We start from the raw sequence: 24078 nt of genomic DNA on the forward strand, positions 1-24078 counted from the left end.
TTTATAGTTAATAAGCCTCTTTGGAGAGAGACTTTGAAACTGCAAATCTTGTTTATCCCAACTTTTGCCCACTCATTTTACCATCCACTGGTGAATCTTGTCTGCAACAGCTATTATTGGGACATTTGCAGTGATGATTCTCTATTTCCCCTTTCCATCTATATTCATCAATTAGAATTCAACTCTAAAGAAGAGCTGTCACTTCTCCTCCACTTATGTATTTGATTTTTATATTGTTATAGATTCACTGGGTATATTTTATTCTAGGGATTAAAGTAAAACACCATCATTATTTATTGTTGTTCAAATTATTCCAGTTTGGGCCATTAGGAGCTCCTTCAGATTGACTCTTCTGTTTTGATGTCTCCATCTTTTAGGGGAGCATTTCCTTACCTTATGACATTACAAGATGTTCTAGGCTCATCTTCTATTTTCTATGCCCCAGCCCACCCTGGAATCAACTGCTCCAAGGAGCCCTGGTTCCTTGTGCTGAAGAATGGTATTAGAAACCAAGTTCTAGTGCTAGGTGTGCTCATTGTTCTGGAGAGTCACTACTTCTAGGCCCTCTCAGGGGGAAATACATGCATGTATACTCACCCACACATACACCCATATGTATATTTCTTAACATATCTATCTGTATATTAAAAACCATGAGTTTATACTGTTGCTTCTTATTCTAATCCAATGCCACAGGGTTTGTGTTAGCCTTCTTCCTTTCCTTATAATATCTTCCTCCAAAAGCGAGAAACCTGGCTCTCACCATCTATAATTGATGTACTTTTTGGTTCAACTGTAAGTATATATGTAAAGGTCGTTTCAAGATTGCTAATTCATACCCCTGTGAGAAACATTTTTACTAACTAGATTACAGCACTTAAGTCTTCAGATTTTCAGTGCTCAGTGAAGATACTGCTTTCTAAGTTACTTAGGTTAGTTATTTTCTTTCCCATTCCCTTAAGTGTGGTCATGTTATTCTTTTGTCATACATTTACTTTCATTTGTTAGCATTTGCATTCCAATTTGGGTTTCCCCCATTTCCTGGTTGATTTTAATCATTTGTTTATTTTGGGTTATATGAAGGGTATGCAAGACATTACTGTGATCCTAAGAGCCAGTTATACAAAAAGATATAATCAGAGAAATGTTACTCCACTTCATCCCTGTGAACTCATTCCCATTCCCCTCTTCTTTTTATCCTTTTCCCTTAAGTAGTCAGTCTCATTAGTTTTTGGTATATCCTTCATTTTTTTTTTCTACAAATGAACAGATGTCTATGTATTTTCTTGTATCTCTTCTTCCTTATATGAAGAATAGCATGCTACAGATATTCTTTTGTACTTTGTTTTTCATTTCATAGAATGTGATGTAAACAGCTCCATGTAAGTTCATAGAGCTCTTCCTCATTCTTTTCTTACAGCTACATCTTATTCCACTGTGTGGACATACCATGGTTTTTTCAACAACTCTCCTATGAATGGGCATGTAGGTTGTTTCCAATACTTTGCAATTAAAAACAATAATTAATAAAACTTCTCCATACATAATTTCACATTGTTGGAGTCATGTCTTCAAGGATAGATTCTTAGAAATAGAATTGCTGGCCCCATTGGTTGAAAGGCAAATACATCTGTAATTTTGTTGGCCATTGCTAAATTTCCCTCCAGAAGAACTGTACTAATTTGCATTCCCATCAGCAATGTGTGAACATGCCTGTTTCCTCACAGTGTTGCCAACAGAATGTGTTGTCATATTCTTAAATCTTTTCTAGTCTGACATTATAAGAAATGCTATCTGAGTAGTTTTAATTTGCATTTATCTACTTTTGAGTGAATTAGAGCATTTTTTCATGATTGAAGGTCACTTTTATATCTTTAATGGTGAATTGTTCACACATTTTCTCATTTTTCTATTGGGTTTTTGGTCTTCCTCTTTACTTATACTTTTAACAAAATCACTCAGTTATTGTACTAAGTACAGGTTGTAGGAGGACATTAGTGGAAGCAGGGAGACAGTTGGTTATTTCAATAATCGACATGAGAGATAATACAAGCTAGTCACAATACAGGTAGTGAGCAATGGTTGGATTCCAGGTATAATTTGAACATAAACCAAAAAAATTTCCTAACAGACTCATTGTAGGGTATGAAAAAAAGAGAAACCAAGGCGGACTCCAAGTGTTTCCTCTTGAATAAGTGGAAGCCTGAATTTGTCATTAACTGAAAGAGAAGATCTTAGTTGAGGCAAATTTTGTGTGGATGATAATCAGAAGCTGGGTTCGGCCTGTGTTGATTTTGAGATGCCCATTAGGCTTCTAAGTGGAAATGTCAAGAAGGCAGTTAGACATACGTTGAAATTCAGAGGGGAGTTCCTGAATATGGATGGTATTTTGATCCATAAGAACTAGATGAGATCATCACACAAGCAGAGATGCAAAATAAAAGACCTACAAGGACTGAGCTGTAACTCCAACATTCAGAGATCACGGAGAAGGTGGGGAGTCAGCCAAAGAGACTGAGAAAGAGAAGTCAATAAGGTAGTAGGAAAGAGAATATGGTGTCTTGGAAACAGAGCAAAGAACAGATTTTAATGACAGACTGATAAAAAGTGTCAAATGCTACGACAGGTAAAGTAAGATAAAGACTAAGAATTGACCATTAGATTTAGCAGTATGATGGTTGTTGGAGACCTGGAAAGCAACAGCCTTAACGGAGTGGTAAAGATAAAACCCTAATTTGAGTGAATTTCAGAACGAGTAGGCAGGAGTTTGAGATCATTAGAATAAATTTTGGAATCTTTGCCGTAGAAGATTCAAGCCACATTCCAGAATCAAGGAATACAATATCAGAAGAAATGTGGATGTGCGATGATTTCATGAGCAGCAAAGCCTATTTTAATAAAGTAGAAAAATCAAAAGGAGCAAGTAGGCTGAAACAGAGGTAAGAAAATGAAATGAAATGGAAGATGAAGGTAATGTATCTATTAGGATGACCTTAGTTGAATTTATTTTATTTAACAAACATTTATATATTGTTATGTGTCAGGCACTATTCAAGGATTTATAAACAGAATTCAATATTCTCTTCTTCCAATCCTCAAAATTCATTTGAGATGGTCTTTACCTTTAAATGCACTCAGATACGAGCCCACAATTTTATCTTCTTCTCTGTTTATACTATCTCCCTAAGTCATGTTATCCAGACCTATAACTTCAAATAATATCTCTTAACTGATAGCCTTTAAGTATCTTCTAGCCCCAACATTTACTATTTTAGCTTGATGGGAATATTAAGTTTTAGTTTTTAGTATTTCAGCTACTGTCTTTTCTATTTTTCTACAATGTACATGTACTGCTTCTTCAATAAGAAAATGTTTAAATTTTTTTCAAAGGAGATAATGATTCATGAAATTATGTTCCCACTGATAGATAAATTAAGAAGACTGACAATTGATCACTGGATCTAGCAACATGGAAGTCACTGGTGTCCTTGAAACAATCCATTTTGGTGGAGTACGGAGAGCAAAACCTGACTGGAATAGTTTGGCAGTTTCTCAAAATGTTAAAGAAAAAGTTAGGACATGACCCACCAATTACGCTCCTGGGTATATATACCCAAGCTAACTGAAAACATATGTCCACACAAAAAGTGGCACCCAAACATTCATAGCAACATAGCAACATGACATCCTAGCACCCTAAAGTATAAATAACCCAAATGTCCATGAACAGATGAATGGATAAACAAAGTGTGGTATATCCATACAGTGGATTATTATACAGCAATTAAAAAAGAATTAAGTACTAATACACACTACAGCATGAATCAACCTGGAAAACATTAAGGGAAAGAAATGAGTTATAAAAGAATATATACTGAATGATTCATCCTATGCTCAAGAATGTCTACAAGAGGCAAATCCATAAAGACAGAAAGGGTATCAGTGATTTGTCTCCACCTGGGAGATGGAGGGTCTGGGGAGTGACTGCTAACGGGTATGAGGCTTTTTGGGGTTGATGAAAATGTTCTAAAATTAGATCATGTTGATGGTTGCACAACTCTGTGAATATAATAAAACCACCGAATTATATATTTTCAAAGGGTGAATTTTATATGTGAATTACCTCAATAAAGCTGCTACAAAAAAAATAAGGCAGGAAAATCTAGTTGGTCAGTTTCGATTTGTTCTACTCTCTCTGACATGCTGATTTTCTGACTAACTGTCTTCTATTTTGTTGCCAATGTACAGGTTTTACTTGATCTTACTTCCAGGAATTTAATACTTTTCTTTATAGTTTTCCTCCTTCTCCTGAATCCCTGCCCCCACACCATTCCCACACTCTCCAAATTAAAGATAACCAGATAGAAAAATATCTGTCTCTATTAAGAAAAACTACACTTTACAATTTTAAAAAGCATTAAATATGGCCATTGTTCAGATCTACTTTTCACACAATGTAAGTCACATATGTACATATTCAAAAAGAAAAAGATGCATTTGCCTAGGAATAATAACACATCACTTTAAGCAAACAATACATTATGTAGCCTGAACTCTAAAACCCATTTTGGATTATATGAAACTACTTTGTAAAAGTTACAAAACAAGTGTCCCTCACTCTTGAGAAAAGTTTGAATTTTTAAGTAATGCTGCTATAATACATTTTTCTTTGAAATTAAAATTTACAAGTAGAAGGTATCATCATTTTTATGGGTAAACTCTGAGTACACACACAAGTTCATTGGCAAAGATAAATTTAGAGCTGATTTCCTTTCTTGGATTGTAAAATTTCAATAGTACATAATAATTATCTATTGTTGAAATAACACCTGAGCAATTTAGCTAAAGCTACAAACAATAACAAAAACTCAGCACAAATATTCAAACTTGGGAAATTCTAGTTAAAATAACAGAAAAATAGAACATTTTTCCTTCCAAATAAAGGTATCTACACAAAGATTCAGATACCCCATGTAGATTATTCACAAGAGTCATATGTGAATCAACCCTTTCTGTATTCCTTAAATAAAATTTTATAATCAATTGAGGAAAAAACAAATTTCATATTCAAAGACACCTTCAAAATGTATCTATAACCAACAATGCAAAAGTATATGAAAAAAAACCAGCTATTTCATTGAAATCTTTAAGTAGAGGAACGTTTTATTATTTTTGGTGCATCTTCTTACGCATTTCTTCAAGAGCTGCTTCTTTCTCTCTCAGCACCTGCTTAAGTCTTCTTATTTTTTCATCTCGAATGGTTTCCTCTAACTCTGGTGGTGTCATGGGGAAAATATCTTCAGTATAATTTTTATTAAAGGAAGGACTTTGTTCAAAAGCTGCATTTGAACTCAATGTGCCTTTTTCCTGTTTCTCACCAGTACAGTGTTCTACCTCAGTTCTCTTTTCTTCTCTGGTTTTGTTGCAGCTTGTGAGAATGTTATGACGTGATACATCTGAAGTTGGTAAAACACTGCTAACGCCTTGGGAACTGGTGAGATTAATTCCTCCATTTACAGCTGTGTTATAAGCACTCTCAGTTTTTCTCTTCTTTGTGTGATCCATCTTCTTAATGATTTTTGCTTTTCTTTTCTTATCAAAACTCTGTTGCAATGTTGAGTAAGATTCCAAAAGAGAAAATATTATTGCCATATATATAGTGTGCTCTCAAATTTAATAAAGTTTGCAAATACAAATATTTAGCAATTAAATTCAACTCAACACAATAGACTGAGAACAACTACAGCAAGAAATTAATGTTTACCACTCTATGGTACCAAAATGAATAGCAATAGCTTCATGATATTCACTGAGAATAAAATGCTTAATTCACATTTTCCTGCTCAACTCAGGAAGCTGTATTGGTCTACTACCAAAATATAAGAGCCATTTGTGAAGAGCCTGAGAAATAGAATTTATTTATTTATTCATTTATTTTCCTTTGCATGGTAGGCACATATGGAAGATTTTCATTGGGAAAGGTTGACTGGTCTCTGATCTGAAGTTCAGGACATTAAACAATATAATCATGATATATTCATAAGTAGAATGACAGTAGGCAAAGTTATAGGGATGTTTCTTTTCGTCATTATTGACCATGTATATTTCTCAAAATATTTGTATTAAGAGTAATACTGCAATGAACACTGGCCTGCTTATATTTTCCTTACACTTGCATTATTTATTTTAGATAGAGTTTTCAAAGTAGGATAACTAGTTGAAAAGCTATGACCATTTTCTTCTAATTTTATGATGAAACAAACAGGTGAATAAAAACACTTAAGACAACATCTTTAACTGGGGGATGCATTTTTACCTATTCATATATGGTTCTTTTTAAAACTGTTTTGGTATAATACATATATATGCAAATTTGGTAGTAACTACCATTCATATTAACGCACAAGACTAAAAACCAAATCAACAAAATTAATACATTCATGTATTTTTGGAGTACCTACAAAGGACATATTAAAATCTATTACCTGTTTCCTCTCTTCCTCCTTCACTATAAACTCTGTCGTTTTGTAAGTATCACTTTTCACCAAACTGCTAAAGGAATCAAAACCTTCTCCAGAGCCCAAATGGTCAGGAATCCGAGTAAGGCACACTCTCAGATCTTTAGTGAGACCAAATATCTTTTTAAGTTCAGCATCATTCTTCAGATATGATGCTTTATTGCTTCTCCCTTGAGAATTTTTCTTGTCATTTCTTTCTTGAGTAATTTTTTCTACTTTTGATGCCATCTCATACTGGATCTGGAAGTAAGAAAAGAAAACACACAAACAATACTGCCAATTACTTAAGCTATTTATCAAACTAGCAACTAAGTGATTACCTCATCTTACTTAAAACATCATGCTTTAAAGTCCTAAATGGTTGGTTCGCATCGCCCTTGCCTTACCACCCGCACTTGAAAAACTGAACTTAACTAAGTACAAACTTAAAATGTTCCCTTACAGTTTGTCATTTATTTTACTTCCTTGCACTAGAAAGGTAACAGGTAGTCAATTGTCAAACAACTGAAATGAGAATACAGACTAATGACAAGTTAAAAATAATCTATATGGCATTATTTGGAAATTGTAGTCTTCGGAAAAGTCTTCCGCCTTTAATCAATCTTAAACTTAATCAGAATTTACCTCCTTCCCTCTTTGGAGTTCAATAATTCTGTACTGAAGGGGAGAAATGCTGACACTATTAAATAGACCTCTAAGTAAGGAAAAGGTGGGTACAAATATTTAGTGAGCACAGATACATATCTTAAGTAGAAGAGAAAGGTAACTATGTGGCTATGTTGGGTAATTGGATGAGGAATCAGAAAGAAGGGCTAAAAAAGGAAAAGGAAACTTATCTACTTCAAAAAAAGAACCCAAATATGTTGGTAAATCCTAATTCCATAAATGACTGAAAGGTACTGATTAGCTCTGTCTTACCCCTTCCACTATCTACTAAAAAAGTTGTCAGATATCTCCCTACCACCACACAAAAAAAACACAAAAATCCCCAGCCTCCCCTATATGCTTAATATTGATCTTTCCATATACTAAAAGTAGGCTACTAAATATATATGTATGTATACATATGTATATGTACAAATGTATGTACATATGTGTATACACACACACGCACAGTTTTACTGTTTTACTAAGCTTTGGATTCACATTATCCTTCTAAAACTCTTCTAAATCTTGATGCTCTGTGAGTTTTTGTTTGTTTGATTTTATTTTAAAGACTTGGCATGCCAAATGATTCAAGAGAAAGATACTGCTTGGAGTCTCTCAATTATATTCCTGCTCAAACATTTTCTTCAGATGAAAACTCTAGACATTCTTGTGTGTAGGGTAGGTGTGTAATGGAGTGGAAGATGGGAGAGGAGGGTAGAAAGAGGTATTACAAATAACTAACTTTGAAAATTAAAAAAAAAAATCTATATAGATAGATAAAAAGAACACCCTGACATGGGAAAATTACCTTTGGTTCTTGGTCTCTGAAAACACACTGTTGTGAAGTAACAGTTGTTGCATCAACAGAGGAACTTATTTTCTCTATGCTCTGGATGATATTTCCTTCTCTGGGGGCATTCTGTCCTGTACTAAATCCATCTGGAAAATCTGGCTTTGTGAATAAAGTCTTACTCTGCTTTAAGTAGTTAATGGATTGGTTCATATTATGTGGGTTTGGGGTAGAAAGAGATGGTTTCTCCACTTTCTTATTCTTCTCTGCCCTTAGATTGGCCATGGAAGCAAGCTGGTTATTTGAAAATGATTTTGTCTCCATCTGGGAAGATTTACTTTTAGCCAAAACAATATTTACAACCTCTCTGGATATTTCTGTGACTGGACTTGAACTCACTATCTGTGATGTATCTTTTCTTGGTGGAATATCGGGAGAAACAGAATTCTGCTGGTCAATTTGTGATGGCAAAACATCTGTCCCCTTTTTAGCCAATAGATAGACTTTCCCATTAAACATAACCAAAGCATTATCTTTAATAGGCATACTTTTGGATTGTGTCCCACTAGGACTGATGGTACTCAATGGTGGCATATTTATAGTATTATCTCCCAAATTTTTCCTATCTACAAAAGTTTTTAAAATCTTTGAAGCCACATTATTTGAAGACTTAACAGGAACAAGAGATGGAGTGCAAGGCTGTAGATTTTCTTGAAAAATCCATTTCACTGGAGCAGCTTGAGAATGCTGACCACCTTTTAACTGTGTCTCTTTAGCAGCATTCATTGGAATTTGTGTAGTATTTAAGATCACTGGCTTTGCTATTTCTGTAACAGGTTTTGGGTAAATGTTTTGAAAGTTCTTGGTCACTACATTTTTCACTGTATTTACAGGAGATACATAAATAACGGTTGGTATTTGGGAGGCCTCAACTGTTCCTGAGGTACTTGTGGTTGCAGTTGCAAGTATCTTTTGCTGAACTGAAGGAGGCAATGATGACGCTGGTACAGATTTCACTTCAGCATGGGCTGGAATCTGTAAATGGTGCCCAGAAGGCAAAACTGGAGACTTCACAGTCATTGGAAGACTCTGGGTATTTACTAAAATATAAGATGAATCATTTTGTGTTGAGGAGGGAGAAACAGCAAATGTTTGCATGGTGAGTCCGTCAATTTTCACACCATGACTCTGAACTTTAGAAACTGATGAGGTAAAATTTTCAGTTCCCACAGAAGTAACTCTAACTTTTTCTGCTGTATCTACTGTTCTTGTAAGAAAATAGTTTGAAGAACTGGCTGGCTGAAAAATGGGCAATTGAACTGATGTACTTGTGGAAGAGCTGGAAATCTGAGTCTGAAAAGCAACTTGAAATGGGTTTCCTGTATTCCCTTTCAAAGCATCAGACATGACTGAAGATTGAACTAGTGGCAAAAGATTTCCAGAGGAATTAGGAATTGGAAGTAATTGCAGAAGATTTTTTCCATCCGAGCCAATCGTCTGAACTACTTGGTACATGCAGCCTGAAACACTTAAAAGAACATTGAGTAAATAAATACAACATACTATATGGTATATACACTTTATTTAAAAACAAATATTTGCAAACATTAAAGATATATAAAATATAATAAAAGTATATAATTTGTCACTTTGAGTTTCAAAGTGAAATATTGCAAAACAAAGATTTTGAAGAAAGTGAAGATAATCAAAGATATGGTCAGCTTTGATTTAGATCTTCTCACATGATTAGGCAATGAGCATGAGATATTAACACATATTCCTAAAACTAAAAGTAGACTTTTCCAAGGTTTTACCTTGTACAAAATTATGCCTACTAGAATACGCCGCTCCTTTTACACTATTAGCATCCTCCCTTCTCCCTTTCCTTGAATTCTTTCCTCTTGACTTCCTCCTTTACTAGTACTGACCAGGATTCTCGTTTTACCTCCATTTATGCTTATTCTATTTCCCTCACTCTTTTCTCCCTTCTACCGGATCTGTTCTGTGCTCTTCCCACTGACAATGACTCACAAGTTCTACTATCAGCCATTTCTCCTTTGCTTAAGGCATCTCTTCTGGTGATACCTTGGTGTGCCACATTTTTGGAGACTAAATTGAGTTACTCATGTAGGAACCATTTTCTTCTTTGATTTATTGATTGTTTTAGCACATTTGAAGTTTGGTGCTAAATGGCCCTTGATATGGCAATTATTCATATTAGTTCCAATTGCTTGCCAATCCATATATATATATAATAGCAATGCCATTTTACCTGAATGGCTTTCAATGAATGCAGAACACATTGGAAGTGAATATTTTTTTTTTTATCTAGCCAATTTGGATCCTGATTCTTATGAGTTGTTTCTTAGTACAGATGGTCTGATTTTAAAAAAATATAATATATACAAACCTCTATTTGTATAATCAATTATTTGTAGATTTCTTGAATGTAGACACCTCGAGTTATTTAGACCTAAAACCATCTTTCATTTCCTGGAAAATATCAAGCCCTCATGGGACTCAGGACCATCACACGTGCTACCTCTCTACCTAGGTACTCATTTCCTACTCACATAACTCAAGTCTCAGCATAAATGATACTTCCCAAGAGATACATTCTCTGACCACCTTAACTACCCTTACCCTCCTTCACTATTAGTCTGTAATATTGCATCTGTTAATTGCCTTGGCAGTACATATCACAAGTTATCATCATACGTTAATCTGTTTGTTCACTAGTCTATAGACTGTCTCTCACGCTAAACTCTAGCAATATGAATATAGAGTCCATGTCCTATAGACCCAGTATGGCCTTATATGAGATCTTACTTTACTTTTATCTTAAAAATGAAGAAAAAAATTTAAGAGCAAAAAACAATAATAATTAGAATTCTCAACAGTTTAAAGGTGTGTTACAGCCTACAGGTGCTTTTAAAACCCCAGGTATTAATAAAAATCAAAGCCAAAAATTCAATTTTTGCTCTCAGGGCTTAAAGAGAAAAACCCACCATCATCACCTCTCTACCCCCTAAGAAGCACATATAAACTGGATCAGAACTTATTCAACTTTAATTTTATTAAACAAAAATTTACTGAGTGTCTGTTACGGTTCAGGCACCAGGCTCAGTTATGGGGAAAGGGCCAATAAACTACAGCCTGTGGGCCAAATCTGGCCCCCTCCTTGTTTTTGTGCAGCCCACAAGCTAAGACTGGTTTTATTATTTTTAAATGATTTTTTAAAAATCACAATAATAATATTTTGTGATACGTGAAAATTATATGAGGTTTAAATTCCGCTGTCCATAAAGTTTTATTAGTACACAGTCGCACTCATTTTTTATGTATTGTATATGTGTGTTTTCGTGCTACAAAAGCAGAGTTGAGTAGTTATGGCAGAGATCATATAGCCTGGAAAGCCTAAAATATTTACTATCAGGCCCTTTACAGAAAATGTTTGCTCACCTCCAAGCCAGTTCAACACACAATCCCTAAAAGAACTTAAACCACTGGATACATGGACATATTAATGTGCAATTATCATTAAGTGACATAAATGATGTATTTGTATGAATACAACAATGCTTACTCTTTTTCTTAAAACATTCTCTTTCCAAGGGTTCCTAGATGGGACATTCTCCTACCTCTGTAGTAACTCCTCAGTCTTACTTGAATCAACCTTCAAATATTGGAATTCACCAAAGCTTAAACTGAATTTTCTTTCTACTAGCTTTCCCTAGAGGATTTTTTGTACATGCATGACTTCAATTAAGTTACCATTTATAAATCAACAATTCGAATATTTATATCTTAGCTCTTTTGAGATTCAGGCTTATATATCCAACTTCCCTCATGACATTTCCATTCAGAAAGGCCTTTTCCACTGTTTTTTCCTTTGGTAAATGGCATCCCATCTATCTTGGATGCCTAAGTCAGAACAATTCCTGCTTTCTTACAATCTATATTCAATCTATCACAAAATCCTATTGATGTAATCTCCTAAATTTCCCTTGATCTGTTCATTTCTTTCCAAATCAACTGTCTCCTCTCTAGTCCAAGCAAATATCATCTCTGGCTTGGACTTTTAGAGTAGCTTCATAACGAGTCTTCTTTTCTTCAGTCATATCCTCTCCCCTTCAAATCATGCAGCATACTAAAGCAGGCCCTTCCCTGCTTGAAACATTTCAATGGCTCCCCATTTTCTTCGAGCAGGAGAAATAAAACCAAGAGATTCTGATGCAATGGAAGGCAAAGGAAGAGAGAGTTTCAAGGAAATTGGGCAATTCCAGCAAAAGTTTCTGAGAAGCGAAGTAGGATACAGATTAAAAATGTACACTGGAATGAATGGCATGAGGGTCAATGATGGCTTTAAAAGAGCAGTTTGGTGGGGAAAGATGTTGCTGAGGAGTGAATATGAAAAAAGGATAAGAAGATAGCAAGTACAGACAACTCTTTTATGAACCTTGACTATAAAGGGGAAGAGGAACACTGACAAGTAGCTGGAGGCTAAATGAGGTCAAAGAAGAGATCTTGCTTTTTTCCTTTTTTTTTTAAGGTTAGATGAACCACAGCGTAGGTAAATACTCATGTGAGTCATTAAGAGGAAGAGATTGGTAGTAAAGGAGAAATAGGGATAATTAAGTGTAAGGGTTGATAAGGAGATAGGAAATGGGATCCAGAAGACAGGAGGAGGGATTGAACCTTAAAGAGAGCTGGAGAAATATCTCCTTTCATTGGAGCTGGCAGGGGTTAGGTGCGTTTGCAGGTAAGTTTATAGGTCTGGTGTTAGAGGGTTGAGGTAATTCTGATCTAATGGCTTTTATTTTCTCTATGAAAAAGGATGTGACATCACCTGCTAAGAGCAAAAATAGGGGGAAATTTAAGGATAATCAAAAAGAACTGAAACAGTCTTTGTGAGAGAATAAGCTGACCTCAGAAAATATTACAATCATCAAGCAGTGTTGATGGCCCAAAAGATAGGGAGTGATTATGAATTTATAGTGATATCAATCTGCACTCTTGTGAGATATTCTTTATTTCACCAGTTATAGGCAAAGAGAAAGCAAATCACGGAGTTCATCCAGAGTTGGGGTGGCTTCAGAAGAAGGGTACAACATAAATCAAAAAGGAGCAAAAGAGGTTAAGATATTGATAAAAATTATTAAAATGATGAAACAGAATCTAAACTAGATGGGAAGGAAATGAGAATATAAAAAGCTAAAGTATAAGGAGAAAATAAAGGGTTATTGGACTGGAGGGCCAGATAAAGAACAGTTGGAGTGGGAGTGCTTAAACAAGTTAAGTTAGAAATATAGGAACTAGTGATTAGAAAGCAGGATGCCTAAACCAAGAATTCTGTAGAGGCAGCTACTTCATCTGATAACAACAATTACAGAAGTAGACGGCTGGTGACAGACTGGAGAATAAGAGCACTGGAGAAAAAGATCTTTGGACTGAAAGACCAGCTGACAAAGAGGTTATCCATATAGGTGTTAAAGTCCTGTAGAATTAGAGAGAAGATGGTGATCCAGGCGCCAAGTTCAGTGAGAGGAACTTGGTAGATAGCATTAATGAACCACAATTAAGACCATCTATCAACTTCCTGTCAGCGATATGCCAGAAAGTTGTCTCAAAGCCCACTCTCTCCTGCAGTCTGTTTTCTTTCCCATTATTCTACCCCATCTCATTCTCAAAGATTATCAAATACGTACCCACAGTTAAATGTCTTTACTCTATCCTCATTCCCTAGGTGCTCTCTGCTGAAACTGAAAATGCTAGCTAATTATCCATCTCGAACTTTTTCCTATCATGATTTCCACCATGCACAATTTGTTTCTTTTGTCTATCTTAACGTCCCCTTTCTTATTCATTTTCTGCATTTTAAACATCCAACTATAACTATTCCCCAAAGCACGGTTCTCCGTCCTGTTTCTCCATCAAGACTTCTTCCTTAAAGACTGAAGCAATTTTCATGGCTTCAACTATTTCCTTCAACTATCTCCTTTGCAGTAATGACTCTCAAAGTCATATCCTTTACTTCTATCTCCTAATATTGACCTCAGTTCCACAATTGTGATGTCTTACCAAACATTTTCATTTTAATACCATCACTTTAAAGTTAAAATTACTCTCTACTGAAAACTAGTTTATCCTACGATCCAGTCATGTGTCAGGACTATTATTTTCCAAGTCACCTAGGTTTTAAACCACCTAGTCACCTCTGACTTATTTTTACCATCCTTCTTATTCACCTTTGACTCACTCACAGCACCTTGTATAGATGCTTACAAAGGGTAAACATTCAATAAATGTAAACAATGAATCACCGAGTATATACGGTTTTTTTCTTTTTACAGCTCTTACTCATTTTCTCTTTCTTCTATTGTCTAGATCAGACCTTCGTCACTTTGTGTCTAGTCCTCATTATCTCATCCTTATATTTTTGCTCGGATTTTTAAACTACTTCTTCTGACTGTAGCCATTATTATTATTATCTCTGGCAGATAAAATCATTGTTTTCATCCTATCACCTACTTACTCAAAGTTTCAATAATTCATCATTGCCAGTTCAGCTTGACATGAAAATTATCTACAATCAGCCCCAACCAATCTCTACTACAGTACCACCTATAACTTTTCAGCATAAAATCTTCAGTCTTACCAGTGAACTCTTCGCTATTCTAGAATATCCCATGTACATTATTTACTCTAAGTATTCTTCAAGTTTTTTTTTCTTCTCCAACAATTTAAAACATAGTTATAAATTGAGGATCAATTCCATCTTCTCCATGAAATATCTGCTAGTCATTCAAGGTCACATCAATTTCTTCCAACTTGAAATCTCTAAAGCACTCCCACTGGTGCCACCAATGCTAGGAGCTATATAATGCCTTCTATATTGGCCTTGATCTATTAGCTAATTTTAAAAAGTGAGCATGGTTTTGCTCAATGAGATCGAAACTCCTTACGGTCAGAGACTACATCATTTATTTTATAATTGTTCTTCCAATACCAAGCACAGTAGGCCATCAAAAAATTACAGAAAAAATAATGCAGCTCTTTTGAATCTCCACTTCAAGTGAACTGTCTCAATACCTTTTATTGTTTAGTCTCATTTGGTTTATTTATGTACTTCATTTGTCAGTAACATCTGGCTAACAGATGAGAAACTTCAACAGACCAGAACATATGCTTTCATAATTATTTGTGTAGGGACAAGCATGCTTTAATTGGCAAAATATTTAAACAAATCACATAGGCTTCTGATATTTCATTCACATACTTCATTATACAACCTGTACATTTCTTTCTGTTTTTTTGTTTTTTGTGGGGTTTTTTGGTAAGGAAGATTGTCGCTGAGCTAATATCTCTGTCAATCTTCCTCTATTTTGTATGTGGGACACCACCACAGCATGGCTTGATGAGTGGTGTGTAGGTCCGTGCCTGGGATCTGAACCCATGAACCCTGGGCCACCAAAGTGGAGCATGTGAACTTAATCACTATGTCACTGGGCCAGCCCCGACCTCTACATTTCTGCTTTACAAAAAAATTTATGAATATCACACAAATTATTTTCAAATCTAATCATTGATTCTTCTCTTCTCCATTTCCCCTCCAAAAAGAGAAGGAAAATACAACTTCTTCTATGTCAGTATATCAGTAGAAAGTCACATAATCTACCAGAGATCATAAGTTCCTTAAGGATAGGTTATCCTATCCATATCTTTATCCTCTACACATAATAGGGCAACTGGTACACTGTAGACAATACTGTTGACTGAACTGAATCTTATAAGCTATAATAAAAAAAACCAAAACCATGATTTCCTAGTAACAAATGGAATCAGTTCTAAAAATTAAACTGAAAAGCAGAACACTAAGGAGAGAGGTGATAAATTAGGGTGAGATTCATATTTCTTCAACAAATATATATTGTTTTCAGATCTAGATGTTACCTTCCATTTAAGAGATTAACTAAAACCTGATAAACATTCTGTTTTCTTAAAGATCATACTCTGCCAGCTAATGTTAGAACTAAAACTAGAACCAGATTCTGTATCCTGTGCTCTGGTTTGGTCACTTAAAAAGAATCCTCATTAACATGCTAATTACTTTAAACTAGCTGGTGTTTGAAATGAAACACTACATTGGAAAAATAATACAGTTTAAGACTTTAAAAGAGAAAAGAGAACTATATTAGAAAAATTATCAGCTTCTAATCCTGGTCTTCTAATTATTAGTTGATTGACTAAGGTAAATTTACTTATCCCCTTTGAATTTCTGTTTCCTCATTTGTTAAATGGGGATAATATGGCTTCCTCTGAGTAGTAAATGAAATAACTGGTTGGGATTATGATAAGCTCCCAATATATACTAATTATCATCTTTCATTAAAATATACAATTGGTGTCCAAGAATAAGTAAATGAATCAGGTACTCTTGTAAGAACTTCAATAAAAAGGTATGAAAACTTCAATAAAAGGTATATTAAACACACTTTTAATTTTGTATAACTTCTGACATTTTTGACTATTCTAATATTGATATAAAGCATTCACAGGAATAGAATGAAAAATTTTGCAGGCTAATGAACATTTTGTAGATATTTTTGCAAAATATATTTTTTCAACTTCCAGAAGACCTTTTTCCATCTTACTATCTATTATTTAACATTATGTACATACATAATATGCATAAGTACATAATGTAATAATATATACTATAATATATACCATATAACATTATATTCATAACAGATACATTATTATAAATAGTTGTCATTAGCTCTAATCCTAATAAACAGCCTAGCAAGGTAGGTACTGCCATTCCTATTTTATAGTCGAGACAAAGGAGGTTTAGTAATATTAAATAACTTATTCAGAATTACATGCTCTCTTAGGCAATGCCGTCCACTTTCTTGTATTTACTTTAGCATTACTCCAACATAACAAGGTCCAAAAAATTAAATTGCATAAACTGAGAGATTAATGAGAAACAGATTTCATTTAGCCTGTATGGTATGTATGCCTGTCTCTCTTTTTCTCTTACACACACAGACAAATCACAAAAATAAAGATAACAACACTTACACTATACAAAACTAAAGGCACACTGAAGTGACAACAAAACATAATTTTTCTAACCAAACCAAGCCCCCTGCAAAAACACTCATATAAGAACAAACGGTTAAGAGTGGATAGAAGCCAACTGCCAATCACATGACATCCTACTTCCTACTATTGTGGGCTGTATTGTCACAGGTTTTTATTATAACAGCTCTAAGCTGATGACTCACAAGTCTCTATTTTCAGCTCTGACCCTTCCTGAGTTTCAAATCTCTCTCTGATTGCTTTCTTGGTGTGTTCTTCATCTCAATTAATTTACCAATATCTATGCAGAAAACTGGCATCATAATTGCTCCCCTTTTCTTTGGGCCAATTCACTGACAAGGTCTGCCTATTTTTCCTTTCCTTAATTCTCTGAATCCAAACTTTACTCAATATTAGCTAGTTTAGGTCCTTAGAATCTCTGAAGGGACAACTGAAATAGAATCCTTATATACCTGATCCCTCACCCCCAAATCCACACTATCATCACCTACTTAAAATGTGCACCTGACCATGACAGTCCTTTTCTTAAAATCCTCTCGTCTGCAATAGATGAAGTCAAACTTCTTCAGCAGGGCAAACCAAACTCTTAAGAGCTATCTATTTATCCTGCTTGTTTGTAGCAGAGATCAAACAATAAGTACCAATTGCTGGTAAAAAGCCATACTGGTGTTTTACGTACCAATTCCCTCTGCCTAGCCATAGCCTGCATTAATCTTTAATTGGATAGGTAATACTTACATTTCCCAATTCAGCTGCTCTAGAAACCTTTCCTATAATTCCCATTCTCTATGCTCTCACAGCACCCTGTGCATAATACCATTAAAAAAATGTGCTACACCATCTCCTCCCTAGACTCTAAGGTTTTTCATGGGCATGACCCATATTCTATTCTTTAGTCAGTCTCTCCATTTAGCACAGTCTATCACATGGTTTAGGCAACAGTGAATATTTCTTAACCAAATGATTGAACTATACTGATAATAACTGGTGAACTAGGATATGAACCTAGGTCTCTGTAACTCCAAAGCTTATCTTCTTTCTACTGCAATATACTGACTCCTGCTTTGCTCTTCACTAACAAAGCCCAAATCTAAATAAACTTAATGCCTACTATCACAAGTATTTTCCAGATTTTTCCTTTGTACTATAAGATTAAATTTGGGTTTTGCATTTTATACCCTGATGAATTAGACACTGAACAATAAACATTCTGTATCGCATTACTGAAAAATTTTACAAAAGCAGTAACTCACGAAAAATTCAAGTATCTACAGAAAACAAGAAAATCATATAGTCATTTTAGGTTTATGAAGAAATAAATGATTTAGTACCACCAAAACTATGTCAGAATAATAAATAAGACAACTAAGCTTCCAATAAACTAAAGAGCTGATATCAATCAAATGAATTACAAAATTAGATGTGGATGTCATGCAGATTGTTACTTAGAAAACAAAATAGAATCAAATATGCAATCGATAACCCAAATCATTCAAATAGCTTCACAAAGGCATCTGGTAAATGTCCCAGATATATGATGTAAGGCCTCAGTGATCTGAATAAATACATACATTTGAAGATGATGAAAACAATGCATAAACCAATGAATTAATGAACTCCAAACGACTTATTAGCGTAACCAAAACAATTTAATTTGTAATGTTTTAAAAAATGCCAAATATAGATGTCTGAAAGGATTAGAAACTGGATAAAAGAGTTAAAGCACACAGTAAATAAAAATGTAAAGTTCTTACTCTATCTTATTTCTGATGTTGAAAAAGAATGCAATCCTAAAACAAATTGTGTTAGGTCAGAGTAAGTCAAATGTCATCAAACATTCAGGTACTAAAACAACATAGCAGAAATGAACAATTATTAAAAAGTATTTCTACTTTTGCATATCTATACTGGGCACCATCTTTGCTTCTCATCCCAAAGTCCATCACAAATAAACCAAGAAACCACACAGATAGACAGCAGCCGGCTCGTTTTATGATTTGAAACACAACGGTTCTTTCTTGGCAGTTCTTCAACATTGCTTTAGCTCACCGCGTTGAGTGACCATTTCTTTTTAGAACATTGTGCATGCTTTTAAAAAAGTCGGTTACAATTAGGTTTTGTATCTACTTGTAATAAAAATAAACCTACTTCCTGAGCTAAAGTTGGTATACAAGTAAAGTTGTATCGTTATAATAATAGTTAACACTTAAATAGTGTTTTTCTATTTTTCCTACACTAAGTATTTGATGTATATTCCTTCTTTTAATCCTTAAAATACATCTAGATGCTCTTATTTACAGGACTGGAAACCGAGGCACTTGGCCTCAAAACAGTTACTGGCAAAGCTAGGATTAAAACTAGGCAACCTGATTTTCTTCAAACATAAATCCTCTTCCATGACTTTTACGTCTTAATTTCCATGCTTTTCTTCTTCACATTTTCCTTGTGCGGGGACCCAGTGACTGTTTTCTCACCACTTACTAGCCATCCACTAACCATGGAGAACACAACTCAAAATATTCTACCGCGGCTAACAGTTTTGTTCCCATTTCATCTTGACTAATATAAGCCTAGGAAAAAACGACTGAGTTACTGATAAGCTATTTTCTAAATTAACAAATAAGTACGCATTTCTAAGAAATGTTGGTCTTTCACCACTTCAAAGATCGTTCCTCTACAGCCAATTAGAGACGGGATTCTCATTACACTCGCTTCAAATAAGCTGTCCCAGAGGATTGATTTTTACATGAGAATTCCTCTATCTTTACTTTTCTTTCTCTTCATAAGGACTATCATTTGAAACTTTAAAAAATTCGATTCCCTTATCCTAGAATAATTTTTCAGCTTCTTAATTCATATACTCCTATTAATTGCACAAAAATAGATCCATCCTTTCTCACTAACTCTGGAATTAGAGCTATCTTCACTGAAGGTCCAGCGCCACCTGGGCTGCACTTCCTAATCCGCGCTGACTGCTGCGTGTTTTTCTGCGAGTGCGCGAGAATCTTCCAGAAGCCTTTGGTCACACAGGAGCGTCGGCCATGTTGCTTTTCCTCTCCCGTGGAGATCTACTCTGTCCGCCTAGGAAACTTGAGACGCTGGAGTCCCGCGGAGCCAGCGCAGAGGCTCTGAGGCGGTTTTACGTTTCCAAGAGGGACGCGCTCTAAGGGCTCTAAGTGCCAAAGGGACGAGCACTTCCCCCGGAGCGGCTCCGCCCGCAGGCTCAAACTCATCTGAATTGCAGAACGTCAGGAAACGACGGCCGACTCCACTTCCTGCTAAGAGACGGGCGAGGGGCGGGTGTGTCGAAGGAGAGTCGAAACCGGTACTTACCAATGCGAGGCGCTGCCTGACTTTTCCTCTGCGGGTTTCAGGAAGACCCTCTGTAGGTTATTGGACATTTTAGAGGGGTGGGAGGGGCCACCACATCCAGGAAAGTGGGCAGTGTGGGGCCGAGATCCTCCAAGGGGCGAGACCACAGCGAGAGGATGTTGGGCTGCAGCTGCCCCGGAGCAACTCTTGAGGGGTTCGATCCTGAAAGGAGGGCGACGGCGAGCTCTCGAGAGGGCGTATCCCCAGGCTTCGGAGGGAGGTGGCGCAGCCACCAGAAACCGGAAGAACCGAAGCGGCTGACGACGCCCGCTCAGCCGTAGGCTGAGAGAATCGGTCCAACGCTCCGCCCCTCAGAGCCTACGACATCGCTCCAGAGCCGCCAGAGTCGGCGCGAGAGGCGTGGCCTTCATGGCGCCGCCCCCAGCAGTGCCGGGTCAGCGGTGAACACCGCGCCACACAGGCTCGGCCGACCCCGCCCACCGAAGCCGCCGGCGGCTTCCGGGATCGTCACATCCGGTTGCCAAGGTGACTGGTTCGCTAAAGCCCCGCCCTTATGGTACAGTCCAATCGCAAGGGATGTTTGCTGTCTTTTCTTCCGGATCAAGTAACGAATCGCAAAAGAAAATTTTCCGGATACCTACGCAAAATAAAATGTTTCCGGGGTCAATCGAAAATTTTCTGCCTTTGTGTTCGCCGCTGGTGTACGTTTTCCTCTCCCTGCGGTCTTTTGGAGTCGTCATGAAGTCGTGGTTCGAGAAAATTTTAGACGTCTGCCTGTTGACAGCGCCGTATTATTACTTCCTGAGGATTTTATCGTTGTTTTCCTCTTTATTGAAACTTTGTCTCTAACCTAACCCCTGTCTCCACCCTACTCTCATGCCTTGGTCGAAAGTATCATTGTCATGTAGTTAGTTCATTCATTCTCTATAAGTTTCAGTCCCCACGTAAATTTTTTTTTTTTTTTTGGCATCTTTATTTGGATCTCCAGAGAAAAGCTTTTCAGAAGTCTCTTTGTCCTGCTGTTAAGTCACTTATCCGAGAAACAGGTTCAGTCTCTGGTTAAGGGGTAGACATTCTAGTTCAGCTGGGGCTAGGAGGAACCTGTGGAATGAGTGGTTTAGAAGACCCAGTTTTGTCAGGTATAGACAGTACCTGTGTAAACTGGCTCACAGTGTTCGAATTTAGGAGACTTATGTAAGGGAACCTATTTAAAGGTTTACGTTGGTCTTTTCAAAATGCGGGTTACTCATTCCCTCAATTCCTCAATGAGCTAGTACTGGTTAAAGAACTTAATGTCCTAATACATTAACGAATAGAGATACTTTTTAACTACTGTTCACTCTTTGTTGAAGGTTAATTTCAATGATATAGAATCCTGTATGTGTAACTGGCATTTATCTTTCAGTCAGATATCTGCCATACTAAAGAGGGGGTGGAGTGGTGAGCCCTTAATGCTGTCTTGGTTTTGGCATCCTCCTATCTGAAAGCAAAATTGCTTGAACAAGTTGCCCACTGTTGGGTGTTCCATTTTCTCACCATTCGTTTCTTACCTTCTGCAGTCTAGCTTCTCATATCCATCAGCACTTGCTATAAATTAAAGTTGTCACAGGTTGATTTCCCTGGGAAGCAAGACTCTTGCAATGGATTTTGGTATGAGGAAGTTTATTAGGGATCAGTATGTATCTGTGGAAGGGAAGGAAAGGAAGCAAAATTGGGCAGACGGAGAAGTTAGGTTTTAATGCCCAGTCTCAGCACATCCTATCCCACATCTCTAAAACTGATAAGAACGTTCAAAGTTTTCCCCAGTGGGGATCCAAGCTTTGCCAAGGAAGGGTGTATGACCTTAGGCACAGGGTATCTCTTTAGCTAAGGCAACTATTCAAGGAGGCTGATAGCTAATGCATGACTGCTGGCAGCAGTCCCAACAACTGGTGGAATAAGACCTTCATTCCTCAAGGGAGATCGGCATCACAGCATCCACTGTCCACATTAAATCACTCATTCAGCTGTTGCAATTGATGCTGTTTATCTCACATTCATTCAGTTCCTTACTCAGCAGCACTAGTACTAGTCCTTTGCTCTTGATGCCATTGGCGATATACTTTTTTGGTTTTCCTACTACCTTTTTGTCTACTCCTTCTCAGTCTCTTTTGAAAGTTTATTCCTCTCTTCTCAGCAATTAAATAAAAAGTTTCTTAAATCTTGGTCATTGATCCTCTTATTTTCTCAAACTGTCCTGTCTCTTTAATTGATTTCAGCCATGCCCATGGCTTCAATTACCACCTCTACCCATCATACAAATCAAACATTTATGTAATACTATGTGCCAAGTCCTATTCTAAGTGCTTTACAAATATTAACTCATTTACTCTTAACGACCAGTAAAAGTTATTACATATGATGAAGAAACTGATGCACAGAGAATAACATAACAGCATGGATAAGGAGATGACAGTGATACCAAAAAGAAATTAGAGCATATTAAAATATAGATCTTGTTAGCTAAAAGAGTGACAAATTTAAGAAACAACTGACAGAAATGAGTAGATTAGTAAGTCAATAAATGTAGAGGGTGATTTTACACACACATCTCTGAGAAATTAATAGTTGAAGTAGACAAAAAATAGGCATATACATCAAATTTCTAAACAATATAATAAACGAGATCAAGCTATTAGATATATAGATAACTCTCCACTCATTAAGTACTTAAGATTACTTTTGAGCATGCATAGAATATGTATCAAAGTAAACCATATGAGAGACTATAAGGAAAACACTGATGACTCCAAAGAACTGATACTAAACAGACTGTGTTTTCTAAGTATAAATTGATTAAATGAGCTATTCAGATAATAAATAATACCTTTAAGACATTTAGAAACTAAATAACCTATTACTAAATTACTCTTGGATTAAAGAGGAAATAATAGAAACTAAGAGACTTAAATACATTTGTTATAAAGTAAGAATGTTAAAAAGAAATGAGTTAAGCATTCAATTTGAGAAGTATTGAAAAAAGCAACAGAAAATCAAAAGAAACAAGAATAAGAATAAATAAGTGAAGCATGCAACAACAAAAATGATGCAGTAAATGAAAAAAGGCATAAACTGGTTCTTTGATAAGATCAATAATAAAGATAGACCTCTAGCAAGATTGATTAAGAAGAAAAGAGAGAAGATACAAGTGAGCAAAATACAGACTGAAAAGGGGGAAAATAACTATTAATACAGCAGAGATTTTTCTTTGCAAGTATTATGAGCAATTATGATTCAGCACTTGCTGGATTCTGCTACAGTGATGAACTACCATGAGCTGCTGGTTCTTTAAATTATAAAAGGGAAACACAAATTTTGAAAACTGAGGCAGCCAAAGACTGTCTTAAAATGATGAATATGTGTGGCAATGGAAGAAGGTAGCTGCAGTTTGGAGAGGAGCAGCTAGAGGACATAGTGAAAGAAGAGGTTGGAGAAATGGAGTTTTAAGTTATTCCTGTTGTCTCTTTCCCACGTTGCCTTGGTACAATCAATGTGCGGCCACTCAGAAGAAATTTAAAGAAATAGTCCAGATCCCTGGTGAAAGTGCTCATGATGGTAATATCAGGCCAGCAAAAGAGCACTGCTAAAGTGAGGAGTTGAAGAAAATAGGTTAGGTTTATGAGGCTTAGACTCATTTCTCCA

General features: G+C 36.0%; 1 protein-coding gene across 2 annotated transcripts; it reads right to left on the reverse strand.

The window, feature by feature from the left end:
* Nucleotides 1-904: 904 nt before the first annotated feature.
* Nucleotides 905-22541, reverse strand: LRIF1 (ligand dependent nuclear receptor interacting factor 1). 2 transcript variants are annotated; one of them, XM_046645717.1, is made up of 4 exons: nucleotides 20398-22541; nucleotides 7975-9476; nucleotides 6486-6758; nucleotides 905-5604 (listed from the first exon to the last, which is right to left on the reverse strand). In XM_046645717.1, exons 2-4 carry the CDS (start codon nucleotides 9469-9471, stop codon nucleotides 5167-5169), a joined length of 2208 nt encoding a protein of 735 aa, XP_046501673.1. In that variant the 5' UTR covers nucleotides 9472-9476; nucleotides 20398-22541; the 3' UTR covers nucleotides 905-5166. The 2 variants fall into 2 exon arrangements, with proteins under 2 accessions (XP_046501673.1, XP_046501671.1); XM_046645715.1 differs by having other exon boundaries at nucleotides 906-5604; nucleotides 7975-9484.
* Between the last annotated feature and the right edge of the window lie 1537 nt (nucleotides 22542-24078).

The sequence above is a fragment of the Equus quagga genome, chromosome 18 (assembly GCF_021613505.1).
Source record: "Equus quagga isolate Etosha38 chromosome 18, UCLA_HA_Equagga_1.0, whole genome shotgun sequence".
In the NCBI taxonomy this organism is placed as follows: domain Eukaryota; kingdom Metazoa; phylum Chordata; class Mammalia; order Perissodactyla; family Equidae; genus Equus; species Equus quagga.